The following is a 19347-nucleotide window of genomic DNA, read 5'->3' on the forward strand; positions in this document are numbered from 1 at the left end:
GGAATTATGAAGAAGGCAAACAGTGAATAAAATTAGCATGAAATGAATTACAGAAACAAACAGAGGCATTACAGTGCATAAGAAATGAGAATGCAATAATATTTCATCCTTTATTTCAATACAATTGTAATTTGGTAATTGATACAAAAATAACAGATTTATGATCACATGGGAGAAGGGGGGGGTGGGGTGGGGGGGTGCACATTTTCAGAGAACTTTTTTCGCCCCAGAGTTTATTTTGGTAGCTGTATTTACAAAGGAATTTTGAGGTCCTGTTACCAAATATACAAAAGTTGGAAATTAAAAAGAAATATTTACAAAACGTATGATGCCTTTTCTATGGCCTGCTTTAACAACGTGCTAACCTTATTTACAATCAATATTGTATGGATGTAATAATGATACTAAAGATACAGAGCGCTGTTAAAAAATAAAAAGAAAGTTTACCCAGGTCATTTTACTTTAAGTCAGTTTACTAAAAGTGAGTGATGGTGTCAGCTGAACGCAAAGAAAACTCCTACAGTTCTGTCACTCTAATGGAAATAGTTTTTTATTCTGACATTTTTACATACAGTGTGGAAGCTGAAGCATCAGATCAGGCTATCTGAAAATCACTGATTGTGTTTCACCTTCCAATTAGAGCCTGATCATGTCCTAACCTCACTAATGTGGAGTGTGGAGGGGGTAAAGCGCACTGGCTACTAGTTTCAGCATTTGTACAGTTACATATTGTAGTGGAAGACAATAGGTAGCTTCACAACATCCTGATGTGAAGATTTTATACTCAGCTGTATTTGCTGCTTTACCCCTTTTGCAGATTTTTTCTGTTAACTGTTCATCTATTCCTGAGATCTATAATGTGTCCGATCAGTCATGTTAACAGCTGACTGTTCCAAGTCCCGATAATTTGAATGTCATGTACTAAAGGGAGTTCTTAAGACTAAAAGTCAAGAGACAGAAGATAAATCCAGTTCCCCCCTCCCTTTCGAGCTCTACAATGGTTGGTACTTTTAGTTATTACTGTTCGTTAGTTGGGGCAATGCAGGGGGGATGCTACCCAGATGATACAGACAGACTGAGGAATCCTTGTTCTGCCTTCAGCACCCTATTTACTCTGCTTCCAGGATTTAGAGCTGCTTTCAAGGGGAGTCTCTTCATGACGACGCTTCTGCACAGACTGTGCTCTTTCTGCTTTAAAAACATAACATACGATTAATTTGCAAACAAACCGCATATATGCGTATGTGCAAAATGCACAAAAATGCTAAATGTTCATTTTCCAGTCCACAATTTTAGCTCAGGGCTCTTTATCGGTTTCCAGTAGCTTCTTGAGAACATAACAGTAATTCAGCTGTCCTCTGAAATAAAGCCCAATCCTCAGTTTCTAGTTCTCAACAGTTATCAAAAAAGCCCACAGGTAGGGAATTCATATATTTGACATTACACTTCCTACCACTGCAGTCTCATGAGTACTTATTTTAGTCTCAGAAATTGTATTTTGCAATAAATCAAGATTTTCAATGTTGTAGGTGTAACTATAAATAAATATTCAATATAAAACATACGTACCTGTTTGAGACATTCCCACCTGCACAGAGGGATCATTAGAGGACCCTGCTGGACCTTCATTGGTTGCTGTGCTGACTGCTCTGGGATTAGTGCCATTTCCACCAAAGTTGGAATTGGCAGGGACTGTTGCCAGCAGACCTGCGATACAACAAAAGCATTTCCAATTAAAATAGTTAATATTTTAACTATAGGTTAATTTTATTTAAAAAAATCCAGACAACAATATTATCATCATCATCATTATTATTATTGCCCCGCAACAGACTGATGATGACTGTCCAGGGTGATGGGCTCCAGCCCCCTCATGAAAATTGGATAATTGGAAGAAAATGAACTGGATGGATATTATTATCGTTATTATTATTACTTCTAGGTTCAAACTGTTACCACGTGTCAAACATATTCTCTGCTTGTGCAGTTGCAGATATAATTTAATACGACAGTAGGAGTATTATGGAGATTCCAGCAGTCACCTGTACTTATGAGTTATAATTTATCCTAATACATGGTTTCTAATGAAGGTATAATAAGGTTCTGTGCATTTATCAGGAGAAAAAAAAAAGTCATAGGACAAGAGCAGTCATCCTCACAAACAGCAGATAAAATGTTTATCTGAATAAATACAGGTACACTTAGCAAAATGAATACTGCCATGACATTTAATTAGTATCTAGCTGGCGTCCATACCTAGTCCTCTGTAGCAGGAAAGCTGCTGGTAAATCTGCTTCATTCTCTCAATGTTGATGCGACTGGCCTCAGCATGGTTCACCATGGGTTTGGGGTAGTGGACTCCTATGATGCACTTGGCTGCCTTCTGTACTTCCTCTGGGGCATTCCAAGGGTCGTAGATATATTTGGCTGGAAAACCCCTCAATATCGGCAAATAACGCCTGCAAGCAGACAAAATCAGACGAAGATGACACAATGTAATGTAGACTAATGTAACAGACTGGTCTAGGATGCTGGACGTACTGCATTTAATGTTACATTAGCTGGCACACATGCAGTTAATACTGAGGCTCAAAGTGCATTCTTTTTGTCTCATGACTAATTTTCATCAGTGTTTACCAATTACACCACATGACTGTATCACATTTCATATTCAGGAGAACCTCTGTGGTGCAACACAGGCCACATTATCCCAAATACACTAACAATTATATAAAGTGCTAAACAAAGTTCAATGTTCACTTTTGTAATCTCGATGCAACCGAGACGAATTATTCCTCCCATGTGAGGCCACCAAAAAAAAAAAAACCCTCCCCACAAGTTAACCATGAGATTGTACTTAGTTACTTGAAATGACTTTAGGGGTACACAAATACCCACACTATTGTTTCTATTTTCATGTGATACATCATAAAATGTCTTGCTGACCGAATGTAGTCGCCATTTGGGTCGGTGCGTCGTCCAAATCCCACGGGGCAGTAGCAGTGAAAAAACTGCTGGAAAAATGAACTGCAAGAAAGCCACATCCAACTGCCAGCATTTACACTCCAGTCTGCATCCAAAAGCAACTCTTCAAAAACCTGTTTTAAAAAAAACAAACAAACATACAGAAAACAGTTAACAACAAATGAGAGAAAGACGACAACAGCAAGGTACCCAATTTACTCTGACTCTTCTTTAAGTGCACTTTTAAACAATGAATAATAACCAGAGTGACTCATATGCACTTAAATCTGGTGCAGGAAACATGATTTTGGCTTCACTGGACATAAAAATCTATAATAACCTTTCAGGATATTGTTCTTCAATAAGGCTAGAAATAAACCTGACTCCTGAACATCTTCAGAGGGTTTTTTTTTGGCTTTAGAAAATCTAGCCTGATTTAAGCACTTGTTCCCTTTTCTCCGTTCTTACCTTCATGCCTTCTTCCCAGCTGATCCAGAGGTCTCCCCTGGTGAGGAAACAAGCAACACCGTGCCTTGCCAAATGATGGATCCACCCCTCTTGCCTCAGCTGGGTCATAATAGCATCGATCCAAGGAAAGCCCGTTCGTCCTTCTGCCCACTTGGCCAGTGCCTCTGGGTTTCGGTCCCAGGGTATCTGAACACAAATAGGGTTGCCATCCATCTTGTCAAAGCAGGGGTTGTTGGTGGCGGTTGTATAGAAGAACTCTCTCCACAGCAGCTGGCCGTATAAGGACAGTGGTGGTGTGTGGTTCTTCTTGACCTGATGGGATGATAGACAGCTTATTTAGGCTTATGAAAGAAAAAAACAAAAATCTGAAAACAGACACTAAAGCCTCTAAGCCCAACAAATATAATACTAATACTACGGTATTAGTACTTTTCTGTAGAGATCAGTAAGTTTGAAGTAGAAGAGCCGGCATGAGAGACATCCAAAGCGCAGGTAGGGGCTGAGGCCTGTTGGACTGGCCAGCAGAGAGTTAGCGTTCATACGTGGACGCTCAAAGTTTGCAACCCAGGCCTGTACCAACCAAAAAAAAAAGAAAAAAAAAAAGACAAGGTTAGAAAGCTTCATCTGAATAACTGACAATAATTAAGATGTGACATTTCTGAGTCTCCAACATCAATACGTGACTCAAAAAAAGTTACTACTGAAGGTCGTTAATGACGACAAACGACAGATATTACACTCTTGTTGTAGCTCAGTACAAAAAAATAAATAAATAAATAATTAAGCACAAAATAATGCAAGAGGAACTCAGCTGGTTTGATACTGGAAGTAATGTGAAGAAAAAGAGAAAAGGAAAAAGAGAAAAAACAAACTGGATTACTGACGCCTATGCACATATTGTGTACTGGTGTACTATGTTAAGAACAATAAAGAAATGTAGTCAAAAATCTGAGAAATAGCGATCATCCGGTTAAAGTGCATATTTTGTATATACTGAACAATTCACTGCACATGTAAGGCAGAGATTTCTTTTTTTTAAGACATTAAGCCTGAGGAAGTTTCTAAATTAGTTTTTCACTTTGTTCTCAGTAAGATGTATTTTTACCTTCCGCTCGAGATGCCGCTCTAGCCTCATGAGGGCTTCAGTTTCTCCTCCAGGCCATACTGCTGTGGTTAAACCCTCTGTCTCAAAACCTGAAAAAGTACCATATTTAACTTAAAAACTGCAGTTTGCCCCCAACTCTGACACTGATGGATGATAGACTGCTTTTATATAAAGGCAACAATGTATTAATGTGAACATAAACACAAAAACTTACCAAGCTCTTCAAGGGAGGGCACCCCAAACTTTTCATCATGGTCTTCACTGATTGGTGTGACACAGTTCTTAAGAACCTCAAATGTGATCGTCTCCGCTGGCATCTCCACGGCATCCATTCGATTTATTACAGCCTGGAAGCGTTTGTAGGTGAGTGGAGGCTGATTGCCATTAAGTTCTATAATCCTATGAAAGAGAAAAATGTATTAAAAGCAGTTCCTGCAGAGACAGAGTAGGTGGTCACAATCTGCCTTCAAACTGGTTCATTACAATGAGACTTTCAGCTTAATACTCTACACAGTCACTCACTTGTCTAGATTGTAGAGGGTGTGTGAAATCCGCACCATGACCTCCACCCCAGCCTCATTGGCTAGTTTTTGGATGGCAGCGTCACGTTCCTTGCCAAAAGGCTCAGAGTCATATTCATAAGATAAACGGTTTATCTGCCATTCCTGGGTAACAAAGAAACACAGTAGTGTTTACACATCTGCTGCATTTTATTGAATGCATGCAACATTTGAATGTCAGTGATAGCAAAATGACACTGATTAATCTAGAATTGCATACAATTCATTTCATACACAACTATAAACATGTTTTTGTTTTGTTTTTTTTTAAACACACACACACACACACACACACACACACACACACACACACACACACACACACACACACACACACACACGGGAAATACAGATTTTTCAGTCTTAACATCGATGTAATAAGTTTAGATCTCCTTTGTTTAAGTTCAGCAGTCACAATTTTGCACCTTTTTATTATATTAGGCTTATTTGAAGCAAAAATAAAGTGCAGGACTGCATCTTCTAATCCAAAACTCATACCTTAAATAGACGAGGGAAGACATCTGTAGGCTGGCCTCTAATGACAAACAAGCGGGAGTTGAGTTTGCGCAGGCTGGCATCCAAGTCTTCCAAACACTGCAGCAAAAACCTATTTATTAAAAAAAACAAACAATTTTTTTTTTTTTTTTTTTTTTTTTTTTAAACCCAGAAGGATCAGATAATTGGTTACAATTGATCGATAAAGTAAAACCGTATCAGTCTCATATGACCACTGATAACAGGCACAAGGAATGGAAAAGTTGTAATTGACTACAATTAATAAATTCAGTATAGAAATAGTTTGTTAGTAGATTAACCATTTCTCCCATAAAAACAACATGCAACAACCTCTCCGGTACCCTCACTCATGAGTTTTGATACCTGAATATAGATGTTTTCTGATGACTATGAGAGTTTCCATTTTTTCTTTTTTTTATAATTTTTTATTTTTCCATTGACATTCAGAAACAGACATTCACAGCATTTACATCACATGAGAATACTTCTTGCATCTGTTGTCTGCCCTTATTGCCAAAATAGTATTTTAGTTTATATCCAGGCTATAAGAAGAGAGAAAAACTTACAGCCATAGCAACAGTTGAAACAAACAGGCAAAAAGGAAAAGAAAACAACAACAAAAAAAAAAAAAAAAAAAAAAAAAAAAAAAAACTATGTACTGATAGGGAGTGATCTTACTCTTGCATACTCTCATACATCATAACTACTAGTTTGTGAAAATAAAATCTGGCCTATGAGGCGTGACATATTTGACCCAGTTTTCCCAATATGATGTAAATTTATCCAATTTGTGATTAACAAAGGCTGTTATCTTTTCCATTTTATAGATGTCCATTGTGATGTCCATCCATATATTTATAGTTGGGCTCTCCGGTGATAACCATTTTCTGGTAATACCCTTTTTACAGGCCATTAGCAAAATATTTACTAAATGTTTATCACTTTTCGGCCATTCCTGAGGTACATGTCCAAAAAACATAGTCTTACTCTCAAAGGGTATTTCACATTTAAAGATATACTGTAGAGCGTTGTGTATTTCTCTCCAATAGTCCCTCAAAACAGAACAATCCCAAAAAATATGGTAGTGGTTTGCACTTTGGTTTCCACAGTTTCTCCAGCAGACAGGGGAGTTATTATCATAGTGAGACTTCTGGGAGGGTGTTATAAAGTACCTAATTAGGCTCTTCCAGCCGAATTCCCTCCATTTTTGGGAGCTTGTACACATCCATTGATACCTCCATATTGCCGTCCATTCTTCCTCAGATATACTTATCCCTCCTTCCTTCTCCCATTTTATTTTAATATATGAAGTTGAATGTGATGTCAAGTCCAAAAGACCCTTATACAGACATGAAACAATTCTATCAATAGTTTCTGAATTATAGCTTTTTATAAACAAATCGATCAAACGTGTGCCTGTCTTTGTTGCATTTTTCGTCTTCGTATCAACATAATGCCGTAGCTGCAAATATCGGTAGAAATCTTGTTTTTCTAATAAATGTGTCCTTTTAAGTGTTTCAAAACTGAGCAATTTTCCATCTTTCATTATAGTACATAGGTCTGTTATACCCTTAGCTATCCAATCCTTGAATCTAGAGTCCAATTTATTAGGTATGAACTCTGAGTCATAAGCACACCATTTAAGAGCTATAATGTTGGCCTCTAGTTTATGTTCCTTTATAACAGTTTTCCATGTTTTAAGGGTCTGTTTCACCCATGGGTTATCCATGTTATTTATGTAAGTTTGTAAATTATTATCAGCTAGAATTGCCTGGATGGGAATGGGCAACATTTTTTCCTCAAGGTTTTTCCATTGGGCAGTGTATGACGGGTTACACCAGCATATCACTGCTCTCATCTGCACTGCAAAATAGTAATATCTGAAATAAGGCAAGCCCCATCCTCCCTTTTGCTTAGCCAGCTGTAAAGTTTTGAGGCGAACCCTTGGTCTTTTACCTTGCCATATATACCTAGATAACATTTTGTCCCACTCATTAAACTGATTTTGGTTAATCTCTATTGGTAGGGTTTGAAATAAGTATAAGAATCTTGGCATTATATTCATTTTAATAGAGTCAATTCTTGAGCTAAGGTTAAAGAAAGGAATTAAATTCCATCTTGCTATGTCGTCCTTTATTTTTTTATGTATCGGTAAATAATTCTGTTCAAATAATTTTGTAAGATCTTTTGATAGGTTGATGCCTAGGTATTTAAACGACTCTGTTTGCCATGCCAAGGTGTAACTACTTCTTATTTCGTCTGATGGGCTATAATTATATGAGAGTAGCTGGGTTTTACCTATATTGATTTTGTACCCAGATAATTGGCCATATTGTTCAAATGAGTGCATCAATTTAGGTAAAGAATACGTTGGGTGTCCAAGATAGACCAGAATATCATCCGCGTAACAGGCCAATTTATATTCCGTCCCTTTAATAATGATTCCCTTGATGTCTTCGTTTTGTCTAATGAGCTGAGCTAGTGGTTCTAAATATAATGCGAAGAGTAGTGGTGACCATGCACAACCCTGTCTGGTGCCTCTTTCTAGGGTAAAGCTGTTAGATAAATATCCATTGATTTTAATCCTAGCGGTAGGGTTGTCATATAGTGCCTGTATAGTTTTTATAGTTGTATCATGGAAGCCAAATTTATATAACACCCTGTAGAGAAAATTCCAATTAACGGAATCAAAGGCTTTTTCAGCGTCTACGCTTATCAAGTTTCCATTTTTTCAAGGGCAGAGATCACCTTCACTAATTTCTGCTGTCATTTTGTTCTATAAACAAGCCTGAAATATGAAAGGAATCAGAATACTTTAATAATCCCTAAGGAACTCCTAAACTCAGAAAAGAGCTTCTCGGGTTATCTTAGCAGGTTCTAAGGTCTAAAGAGCTAAATATTTGACAATATGGTGCCAGAAGTTATTAAAAGTGTAAAGGTTCAAATGCACCATGTTGCACTGTTGCATGTCCAACAATGCATTACGTTGGATTGCCAAAACTTGAGTATTTTGCATTTGTGAATAGAAAACACACAAAAAACAAACACATTTCCATTACAGTACCACCATCATCAGAAAAAAAACCTAATTTTAGAACATCACTGATGACCATCATGAGATATGGACAAAACACAATAAATAAACGGCAGACAGTTTCTTTCAGCAACAAAGATACTGCAGTGTATTAATGTGAACATGCAGCCCTCTTCTGGTGAAACTGCTGTAAATATTACTGGCAAAAAAGCAGAACATGTATACTGTAGCAGCACTCATGACTTATGCCTTTAAACAAACATTTTCTCGACAATTTCTCAACAAACCCAGCAGCAAAACAAAACACCCCCCCCAAAAAAACAAAACATCTAACATAATTAAGAAAAAATAAGAAAATCCTTAAGTCATCTCCATGGTCTTCCAATTAACATCTGAGTGACATTTGTATAGTAACTGACACCTAAACCACAACTTAAAAATAATAATTGCTTTATTACTAGGATTTCATGATATAATTCAAGATCTAATAAAGAGTTTGGCTTTGGGAAGCAGATACGGAGTAAATTTTTTTTTTAAAAAGTTATCAGCACACTACCTATAGCTTCTGATAAATACTCTTATGCCTTCATATCCTCATTTAATACACTCGAGTTATTATCCACAAGAGTTTTAATAAAGGCTCGCTTATCTTCTAATTCTACAAATTAAAAACCCTTTAACTGTATGGAAGTAATGAGGAAAGGAGGATTCATGTATCATAATATTCCCACAGATTACAGTATTTCTTAATTTCCCATTGTTACACTGGTCTTCCCTTCTGACACTCCCTCGATATTCCTTTCTGGGTCACACTGACCTATAATCACTTCTGGAGTGGCTTCCCCTCCTCTCTCTGTGCTGCAGTGTGCGTCTGCTGTATTGTGGCAGTGGAAATGGGTGTGTTTGATGGTTAGTGGAGTCAACGATGTGTCAGAGCTGAGCTTGAAGAGACTTGAAAACTGACTAATGTGCAGCTGGTGAAGTTCTGCTCCAGTTTAGTGTCTCTATATGTGCATGTGTGCAGTATTAGAAATTGTGCCGTCTTCCATTTACCTTGCAAATCTTCCTGCCCACTGCAGTTTTCTGCTACTAGATTTAGCTTAACACTCTAGCACTGCTTGCCCAGATCAGCTTAACTCCCTACTTTCTGAATTCTGTTCTGTCTGGTCAGCTTCCCTCAGTAAACCTCTGCTCCACTAACCCCAGTATGCTTCTCTACCTCTGTCTCACCACTCCAGCTCCCCTTCTGAGCCATTCAGACCAATCTGAGGTCACAATAATCACCTTTTATTTACAACCAGCTTTTTCTCTGTGCCTAATTTTCCCTTTCAGTTTAGTGCTTTGTGTAACAGAGTGTATCCAAGGTTAAAACATGGGTTTTCTTCAGCATTTACTGAAAATAAATAATCCATTATTTTTTCCATTAAGGCTCACAAGCTACAAAGCACAAATTACTGACCAGTTTGTATTGTTTCAGCATGAAAATGGAGACAAGACAGGGAGAGCACTTCCATAAGAACTCAAACATATTCCATTCAATCTAAATCAGTGTACCAGTGTGTAGTAAAACTAAGCAGTTATAGCTGCTTCAGTTATAGTTGCTTGCAACATTGTGAACAAATGCGGCTGTATGGACGTATGGGATAAGCTAAAAATAGTGAGCACGTAATAACACGAATGACATGGTGTAGCTGACTAAGGGGGGGTGTGTGTTTAATATAGGTCAAAGCAGTGAGGGTGGATGACGTAATGACCATAACAACATACTGACCCAGATTTGCAGCCCCTGATTTGCAGCCCCTGATTCAGGGTTGAACAGCAGAGTCAGTAAGCAGGAAAAAATAGCTTGTCAGAGTGGCTGGGCAGCAAACTTACTGCCTGCAACCTTTATATGTCCTTCTTGGGATATAAATGGTGAAATCCCTCTCTCTCCCACATAGACTCAGTAATAAATACGTAATAAATATTTTTTGACCACAGTCAACTGATTTTAAAGACAAAAAGAGCTGGACACTGGTGCAACATGTGACTAGTAATGTAATGTAACATATATACATTTGCAATAAATGAATATAGCAAAAATAATTCACTCACTGCTTTCTTGTAACATATGCAACCTGTAATATACTTCAACTTAACTGTCTGCAGCTTCCTCCAAGATCCACTGACTATCAAACTGAAACTGTAATGTCAAAGGGTGGGTTTAAAGAGAATGAATAAAGTTCTGTAGAACTTCTGTACAATTAACCATCAACAATATCATCTTTATTTTTTAAATTACTAAATCTGATGAAAATTATTCCACGGATTCTGGGAAGAAAAAAAAAAAGCTATAAAACAAGAAAAAAAATATTGCCAACTATTTGGAATTGGTTAAGATCTTGGTCACATATCAGCAATTTCCCTCCAGGAATTTGCTGATATGTGTCCTTATATTAAAGCTATGATTATTATCCCTTATACTGAGATGATGATGGTGTTACTGTCATCCTCTCACTGAGTTAAAAAACTGTGGCAAAAAAAGAATCTGGAAATGCACAGCAGAAATCACAGCGTTTTAGTTGTTCTGAATTCTATTAACACAAATTTTTAATATTGGTTGGGGCTAAAATTGTGCTCAATATTAAAATTTGATCAATGTCCAGCCTTACAAGGGAAACTAGTCAGGCAGATTTATGCTTTATTTAAGGGGACACATTCAATATTTTGTCCATGACACAATATGGTCCTCTCTCAGTGTTGTACTCATTTTCCAATTACTTGTACCTTTGCTGTTGGAAGAGGACCAAATAACAGGCATAAAATTATAATATTGCAGCTAATCAATGCTTAAAAACAGCTGCAAAGTACCACCCCCTAAAGCATAAATGTAGATAGTTTAAAACTACTACTTTAACGACTTGTCTGCCTGATCAAAATGAGCAATCAAATTCCCATCATCTATGGAAAGATGTGCAATACACTTGAATTACATAATTCTCCATTCTGAATTAGATAAGTGCTTCAGAAAACAAACCAAACATTGTTTAATAAAACAGTACGCTAGTTAGTTAATGTTAGAGAGCCACTTTGCCCTGCTTCTCTCCTCTTTAACTCTTCTACAAAACGTGCTGGAGTAACGCCTTGCTAGTAGAGCTGGGCGATAAAACGATAACGATATGTATTGCGAAATAACTTTTTCTTGATAGAAAAATTAAACTATTGCGATAGACCTCATCTCTCTTGTCCTCTTTAAAAAAAAAAAAAAAAAAAAAAACAGCCAATCCAAATTAAGTAGCGCAAAGCCGAACCAATCACAGCCGCAGCGTCACGTCACGTGACTTGTTACGTGCAGCACAAGTGCCAAGGCTCACATGTGTATTTGTTTGGGAAGCAGGCAGCCGGGCTGCCCGGGTAATGGAGGAAATGAGATGCCGACTAGAGAAAAATCAACCGAGAGCGTGAGCGAAGGTTACCAAAGAAAAAAACGATGATGGTTCCAATGCCGGAGAGCTTGTCGAACGGAAGGGCCACAGAAGTTCCGTAGTGTGAAGGTATTTCGGCTATTTCAAGTCTGACAAAAAACAGAGTAGCGCGCACTGTAAATTGTGCCGAAAGCAAGTCTGGAAATACAATAAAGCGGTGCATGCTCAATCTCTGACTGAAAGCGCTGATTCGTCATTCGGCTTTTGTCAGACTAAAGTCACTGTTAAAACTGTTTGAAAAGCTAAGCTATACAACAAGGAGAGATTGAGAATTTCCTTTTAGTTCTCAGTTTATTTGATATTGACAAAAGTTAGTCAATTTTGTCTGTTCTTCTGTAAAACGACCTAAGATTTATTTTTAGAATTAAAATTTTGTTTCTAAGTGGAATTGACAATTTAGTGGTCTGTTTTGTTTGTTCTGTTTTGAAACTTAAACGCTTTAGCGGCTGCCTTTTGTGTAGTTTGCAATATTTGCCTTTATTTATCTGAAACTGAAGTCTCATGTTCCTTAAGTACATCTACCCTGTTGAACTTATTATGGGAAATAAATATTTAAATCAAAACAAGCTGCTGATTATTTCACATTTTACTTGTGAGCAACGGCACATTTAAATCTTACAAATATAGTTATTTGGCTTTGTTACGGCTGCGGCCATATGAACACTGTGTGCTGTCTTGTTCTGTCTCTCTACTGTGCTTAAGTCTCTTTGCAGGTCCATCCCCTAATGAAGAGTAGCGAGCAGCTGACTGGCCTGTGGAACACGTGCCCACGTTCAAAAAGCCCCTCTGACAGCTCCCGTGACCGTGAGAGAGAGAGAGAGAGAGAGCGAGAGAGAGAGAGAGGCGAGCGAGCAAGCAGTTTGACAGCTGACTCGGTCCTGGCCCTGGTTTCCAGCCTATACCTTTGCTGTGTGTTTGTGTGAGTGTGTTCTGTGAGAGCCGCTCTTAGTGTATTAACTTAGTGCTTAGGCACCTATAGGCTGAAGCGGAAGGGGTGAGCCGCCTTTTTCTTTGGAACAGTTTTCACCCGTTTTCCGGGTTAGGGAGCGAGGGTTAGTATTGTCATTTGTTTGTTTTGTTTCTTTCTTAGGGTTTAGTTAGTTTTCTCTGGTGGGACTTAGTTGGTTTTGTTTATTATTTTGGCCTGGGTTCACCCTGGAGCTATGCTTCATTACCTTTAATAAAATCACCTTTTTTACTCACAACTGGTTTTGGATGTTTGGCTTGGGAACCAGGGCGGGTATCTGTCTCTTTCTCCTCCAACCTTTATGTGCGTCCCTACACGCCTAGACTAGGGGCGTAACAGGCTTATATCATGATATATATCATTATCACCTGAAATGAAAAAAACATATAGTGATATGAAAAAATCTTATATCGCCCAGCTCTACTTGCTAGTACTGCGTTGGGTCCCTCTTTGCCTTCAGAACTTTCTTAATTTTGTGCCACAGTTTAAACAGCGTGCTAGAAACATTCCTGAGAGATTTCCATATTAACATGACAGCGCCGCACAATTGCTGCAGACTGGGCAACTCCACATCCATCATGCAAATCTCCCGTCCCACCACATCCCCAAGGTGCTCTACTGGATAGAGATCTAGCGTATGTGGAGGGCAACTGAGTACTGTGAACTCGTGTCATGTTCAAGAAACCAGTTTGAGATCATCTGAGCTTTGTCACTTGGTGGAAGCAGCCATCAGAAGATGAGCACACTGTGGTCATAAAAGGATTGACACGGTCAGCAACAATACTGAGACAGGCTGTGGCATTTAAACAATGGTCAGGTATTAAGAGATCCAAACTGTACCAAGAAAATACCCTCCAGGATAAACTCATGCTTTTATGTTGTTTACACCAATCTTTGTATAGCCAGAGTTTCTCATTTTTAAGCTTAGGGTTGTGGCACCTGCTGAAGTCTTTTCTTGTTACAGTCCATCTGCTTCGAGGTTTTACGTGTTGTGTGTTCAGAAATGCTCTTTTACATACCTTGGGTGTAATGACTGGTCATCTGACTCGTTGTTACAAGTTAAATACCCACAAATGTGGTCCTTCTCTTCTCACCTCTGGCACCAACAAAGCATTTATATCTACATAACTGGGTATTTTCTCTTTTTCAAACAATTGTCTGTAACCAAGGATGGCTCTACTGGAAAATCGCAGTAGATCAGCATTTTCTGAACTACTCAGACCAGCCCATCTGGTCTCGACAACCACGCCACATTCACAGTCACTTAAATCATGTTTCTTTCCCATTCTGACGACTCACTTAAACTTTATCAAGTCATCTTGACCCTGTCTATATGCTTAAAAGCATTAGGTTGCAGCCATGCAAATGTCTGATTAGATATTTGAGTTGAAGTTCAAGCAATGAAGTGAAGAGAGAGTGTGTGCAGTTAGTGAAGATAAAGGTTAGATCTAAAACAATATTCAGTTTTGATTGGGTGATTGCTAAAATACCACAGGTCTTGATACTAAGCAACTACAACCAGGGATTAAGTTTGATCTAAACACTGTGCATCCTTTGACAATTGAACGCATTGTGTGGAGATGCAGTTCTCCACAGGTCTGAGGAATCTAAATAATATGACCTCTGTAACAGGCGCTTAAGGATTAAGTGACCAATTGTTCTGATTAGGTTTATAAAGTCAGTGAAGATGTTTGCCTCAAAGTCCATGTTATCTAGATTCAAGTTTAAACTACGAATACCATGAACAAACCTTTAACACACATAACAGTCCTATATACCCCCCACTTAAAGCTAAATCAGCATGTGACACGTCTTACCTCCACCTGTTGATGCCCACATTGGAGGATCCAGCGAACCAGGGGTCTAGGATATAAATACAACGAAGGGTGTCCGATCCCCGGATAGAGTCTTTCAGAGACGGGTTGTCATGCAGCCGTAGTCCCTTCCTGAACCAGTGGATGGTATTGACCACCATGTCGCCTCCCTTATTTGTTTACCACTAGTGGGGTGAAAAAGGTAGTAAGGAGTTCCCACAAACAACAAACGGCGCCCTCTAACGTTGTTCTGTGGCAAAATAAAAGTCACAAACACACATCCGAGGCCGAAGTAGTTTTAAAGCTGCTCTGCGTTCCTGGATGGCGATAAAGGTTTGTCCGACCTTAACCTAGCCTAGCTCCATGAATTTATCCACAGCGTTGGGTCTGCTGACCAGCAATGAATGCATGTGTAGAAAGGTGGAAACCGCAGCTGACGCAGAAAAGGGTTGCAACTCTTCTCTCAATTAGCAGCAACGCTGAAATGGAATAATTCAACATGATCAAGTTCGAAAATAGAACGTTAACAGCATTAAACGATGTTTCAAATGTATTGTTTTGATAAGCTAACACACAGCGCTTGCGCGAAGGCCATATAAAATATGCTAGTAGTTAGTAAAACGTACAAACGCGTACATACTTACGTTTTGTTGCCACAAACGGGGTTCGTATGCACAAATTCAACACTCTCTCGACCTTACTAACATATTAAACACTGTACATAAACTACATCACCAGCCTAAGTCGGCCATGCAAGATGTCCTCGTTATCAACATCTCCACCCACAGGAATACGCAGGGCTGAAAGGAGCGACGTGATTGGCCAGAATTAAACGTTATGCAACGTGTTCCCGGTCACGTTTCCATAATGTGCTTTCATACCTCTGCTTACGCGTCATCTGCGGTTATTTTTAAATGTTCCACCATCGATTTCGATGTTTTCTCGATACAATCTCTGGCAAACTCCGTTTTTAAGCGAAAACCACGTAAATATCGTCTAAACTGGGAGATTAAAGGCAGCTAATGGGAGACTTCGGTTTCAGTTATGTGGTATACCCACAAGTACCCGGATGATCACATGCCGCGCGGCAAGGCCAGCTTCTGAACAGGTGTGCTCGATTCTTTTTCGTGACCGCACCGCAACCGTGCGTTTGGTCGGACATAACTAACCCCGCCCATTGTCATCATCAGCGGTAATCTCTAACCAATGTGTACCCCGCGAGCCACGTTAAATTACATAAAAACTTAAAATGTGACATGGCATCAGCAGTTGTTAATACATAACATTTGCTGCAGAGTTAGGTACTATTATTACTATTGCACAGAGCTTCTCTAATTGGTTTGGACATGAATTAGATTTTTTTGTGTGACAACTTTGATTGCAATAAATAAATTGCAAGTTTTATTTGAATTTTGTCTTAATTTCATGGCAGTTGTGTCTAAAGTCTGTAAGACGACACTGGCATTACATGAAAACTGGGCAAATAAGTTGAACATACCCTTTAAATAATACTGCCAATTTACATTGTGGCAAAAGTAATGTAGCTGGTTGTCACGTGGGTTGCTAATGCCACATTAGAGGGCACAGTGAAATGTTGTTGATATCACACATTTGTCTTTACAAGCTGTCCATTTCGCAGTGATAACAAAACTTTGAGGTGATGAAGTACTTTAAATGACACATTTATTAAATAACCAAAACTGGGCCCACATAGATCGTACTACTAGCAGGGCTGGGGTGTACATTTATCATAACTGGGTATCCTTTGGCTCTGAGTGAGGTACAGGATTACTGGATCAAGACTAGATTAAAAAGAGGTTTTAAGTTGTATTCATTTCTAAGCTTTTTGATAGTCTATCTGGAAGATTTTAAAAATGTTTTACATTATGTAACCACTTTTTTTTTTTTTTTTTCTTACTGTAACCCTGTTTTTAAGTATAGGAAGAACCAGCCTCATACATTTGTTAGAGCATCATTAATGGTAAATTACTTTTTGTTACTATCAATTGCAAAAATCAGAAGGATGGTCATTTTGACCTTTGGTTTAATGAAGGAATGGTTATCGAAGGATATTTCACTCATAAACAATTATGAATGCACAAGTTATTGAATTTTAGGTGTAAAATCAAGCAATAGAAGTTTAATGTAACTTGTTAACAGGTTTTGTTTAAATAACAGAAATAAACCTTTTGATGATATATTGCATCCCACAGAAATGTCAGGGTTGGAGCAAAAATAGCACACTGTGCTCAGTAAGAAGAACATGTTGTATCACCCTGGGGCAGAATGACAAGTTATATCATTGTCGCACAACCAGATCTGTGAAGCTGTGCAATATGCCTCCTTCTTTTCCTAAGTATCGTGCGTAGCTTTTAAAGTACATTACACCTGAGCATTTCTGTTTCTGCTTTCTAAGTGAAAAAACAGCTTGAAACATCCTGCTCAGTGAACCAGAAAATAAAAAAGAAAGTAAAGTTTAATGTAAGGGAGCAGTGTCTGGACTTTAGCTGTTCTGTTATAGGTGTGGATATGAGAGGAATTTCTGTCACTTTCTAACCATCTGTTTTTCTGTCTGCTTGCTTTAGAAGTCCTTGACTGCACATCTCTGTCTTCTGGAGAAAATTACAGTAGATGTGCAGGAATACCACAGCAGTGTGGTTATGTCATGATCCTGGGTCCTTTTGACCCAGCGTTTTGTGTTTTCTATTATGGTACTATGGTTTCTGTTCCTCCTCGGTTTGTGTTCATGCTTTTCTGCCGTGCATTCCTGTGGTTAGTCCGTGTCTTTACATGTATGTGTTCCTGTTTTATTTTGAAGGTCTTTGTCTTATGTCAGAGTGTCCTGTTTACGTTCCCCCACCTCGTCAGCTGTTATGTCTCCCAGGTGTGTTCCCTCCTGTTTCCCATCCCCCTGATTACTAGTGTGTATTTATTGTGTGTGTTCACTCGTCCTCGTTGCTGGTTCATCTGTGTTGTTTCCCTGCGTCTCTCCATTTGTATTTCCCCGGACCTTCCTGCACCTTCGTTTGTGGTTTGTTTTGTTAGTTTTACCCAGTTTAGGTTTTCCGGTTTCATGTTCACCTGCCATTCCTGTTTGTACCCACTCCTGTAAATAAATACTCACCTGCACCAGAGCTGCCGCCTTTTGGGTCCTCTCTACAAACTCCACACGCCTGCCACACCTGGCGTGACAGGTTAAGCCGTGCAATGCTTTTCACAATTATACAGTCAAAGTATTTGTTTGTTTTTTGCTTGTCTGTTTGTATTTTTTGCTGAGTGCATTGAAAAGTAATTGTTTCCAATGTCTGATGGCTTTTTCCGCTGTGACCTTCTGGCTTCTCAACGATATACGTCAACCATTCCTGAAAAAAAGTCATTTTCCATCATTTATTCTCTGCTAATATTTGAAAAAATACTGTAAAATCAGAGAAGCCTATAGATTTCTCTGGCTATAAGAAAGTTAGGTTACTCTAAGGATTATGTTGAAAAAGGTGCTGGTGATGCAGTCAAAAACATGCCATTACACTTATACCAATTGCCACTAGATGGCAGAATGAACCAGAAATTGTTTTTGGAGAGGATCAAAGTGCACTTTAACGTTTTTGCCTTTGAGTCAATTTTCACAAACTTTGAGGGTTTTCTGTCTTAATCTTCGTTTTTGTTTTATTAGAGCTATCCGAGCTTATGATAATCCATTTACCTGGACATGAAGCTGTGATGTTAAATGTTCTGAGCTTCAGTAGTTTTAATCAGTTAGTCTACTTTGCTTTTAAACACAAAGGTTGAGCAATGCAGCTTTTTCCCTTTATAGAGCAGCTATAGGCCAATCATGAAGGTTATAGTGCTGACACAAATCAATCAGCCTTTTGCTCTGTTTTTCTCAGTGAACCTGGAGAAAGAGGACATATACTGCAGTAAATGTTTAATGTGTGTGCGGCCTTCTAAAATGTGTGACAGGATGAAGAAGAAGAAGAAGAGCATGCATACTTGAAGGCAGATCTTAATCTACATCAGGCCACATCACAGTGGCCCAAGAGCACAAGATTCCTCATTGTTACTGATACAGCCTCTTCTTGGCCTCGTCTCATTTCAGTTACATTTAATGTGTTTCTAAATCATCTCAACCAGTTTGCTTTTCTTTTAGGCTGTTGAACATTTTTTAAACCCCTCTATATAAGGATATTATTCTATTTACCCCATTTACATGAGGACCAGAGAGACATCATAAGACAGCTTTAATGTGTGGTTTTGTAGAAATATGACTTTGTTTGCACATATCCCATAATCACAGAACAATACAGGATTATGCTTTTCAGAAATATCTACATGTATCATATGCTTGTATATACTGTATTTAATAAAACATATATTTTAACTGAACACTGATTTTATGAATTACATAATAATGACTTTGCATAATATTGACTTGAAAATATGTGCTAAAATGCTGTGACA

The 19347-nt window shown here is 38.4% G+C and overlaps 1 protein-coding gene and 1 long non-coding RNA gene across 6 annotated transcripts; one reads left to right on the top strand and one right to left on the bottom strand.

Moving 5' to 3' along the window:
• Nucleotides 1-96: 96 nt before the first annotated feature.
• On the bottom strand, nucleotides 97-15914 carry cry1b (cryptochrome circadian regulator 1b). Of its 5 annotated transcripts, none has more exons than XM_005471069.4 (13): nucleotides 15774-15914; nucleotides 15537-15692; nucleotides 14896-15371; nucleotides 5596-5704; nucleotides 5060-5202; nucleotides 4752-4936; nucleotides 4538-4626; nucleotides 3862-4002; nucleotides 3433-3744; nucleotides 2947-3098; nucleotides 2257-2459; nucleotides 1570-1707; nucleotides 97-1191 (listed from the first exon to the last, which is right to left on the bottom strand). In XM_005471069.4, the coding sequence occupies exons 3-13, from the start codon at nucleotides 15051-15053 to the stop codon at nucleotides 1106-1108; spliced, it is 1716 nt and encodes a 571-aa protein (XP_005471126.1). In that variant the 5' UTR covers nucleotides 15054-15371; nucleotides 15537-15692; nucleotides 15774-15914; the 3' UTR covers nucleotides 97-1105. The 5 variants fall into 5 exon arrangements, with proteins under 5 accessions (XP_005471126.1, XP_005471128.1, XP_003447120.1 ...); XM_005471071.4 differs by lacking the exon at nucleotides 15774-15914 and having other exon boundaries at nucleotides 14896-15077; nucleotides 15172-15371; nucleotides 15537-15694; XM_003447072.5 differs by lacking the exon at nucleotides 15774-15914 and having other exon boundaries at nucleotides 97-1188; nucleotides 15537-15694.
• A 232-nt stretch (nucleotides 15915-16146) lies between these two features.
• LOC112847336 (uncharacterized) lies at nucleotides 16147-18635 on the top strand. The gene is made up of 2 exons (XR_003220832.1): nucleotides 16147-16873; nucleotides 17478-18635. It is a non-coding gene; the product is annotated as an uncharacterized LOC112847336 (long non-coding RNA).
• The last annotated feature ends 712 nt before the right edge of the window (nucleotides 18636-19347 follow it).

The sequence above is a fragment of the Oreochromis niloticus genome, linkage group LG7, assembly GCF_001858045.2.
Source record: "Oreochromis niloticus isolate F11D_XX linkage group LG7, O_niloticus_UMD_NMBU, whole genome shotgun sequence".
NCBI classification, from domain to species: domain Eukaryota; kingdom Metazoa; phylum Chordata; class Actinopteri; order Cichliformes; family Cichlidae; genus Oreochromis; species Oreochromis niloticus.

What these genes read in the sequence shown, in the direction of transcription:
- cry1b (XM_005471069.4), bottom strand. Translation starts at nt 15,053, where the DNA reads ATGGTGGTCAATACCATCCACTGGTTCAGGAAGGGACTACGGCTGCAT. An exon ending in GCTGGGAAGAAGGCATGAAG is followed by an intron (nt 3,099 to 3,432) that starts GTAAGAACGGAG and finishes TTTTTAAAACAG; the next exon opens with GTTTTTGAAGAGTTGCTTTT. An exon ending in GGTGGGAATGTCTCAAACAG is followed by an intron (nt 1,192 to 1,569) that starts GTACGTATGTTT and finishes ATGTTTTTAAAG; the next exon opens with CAGAAAGAGCACAGTCTGTG.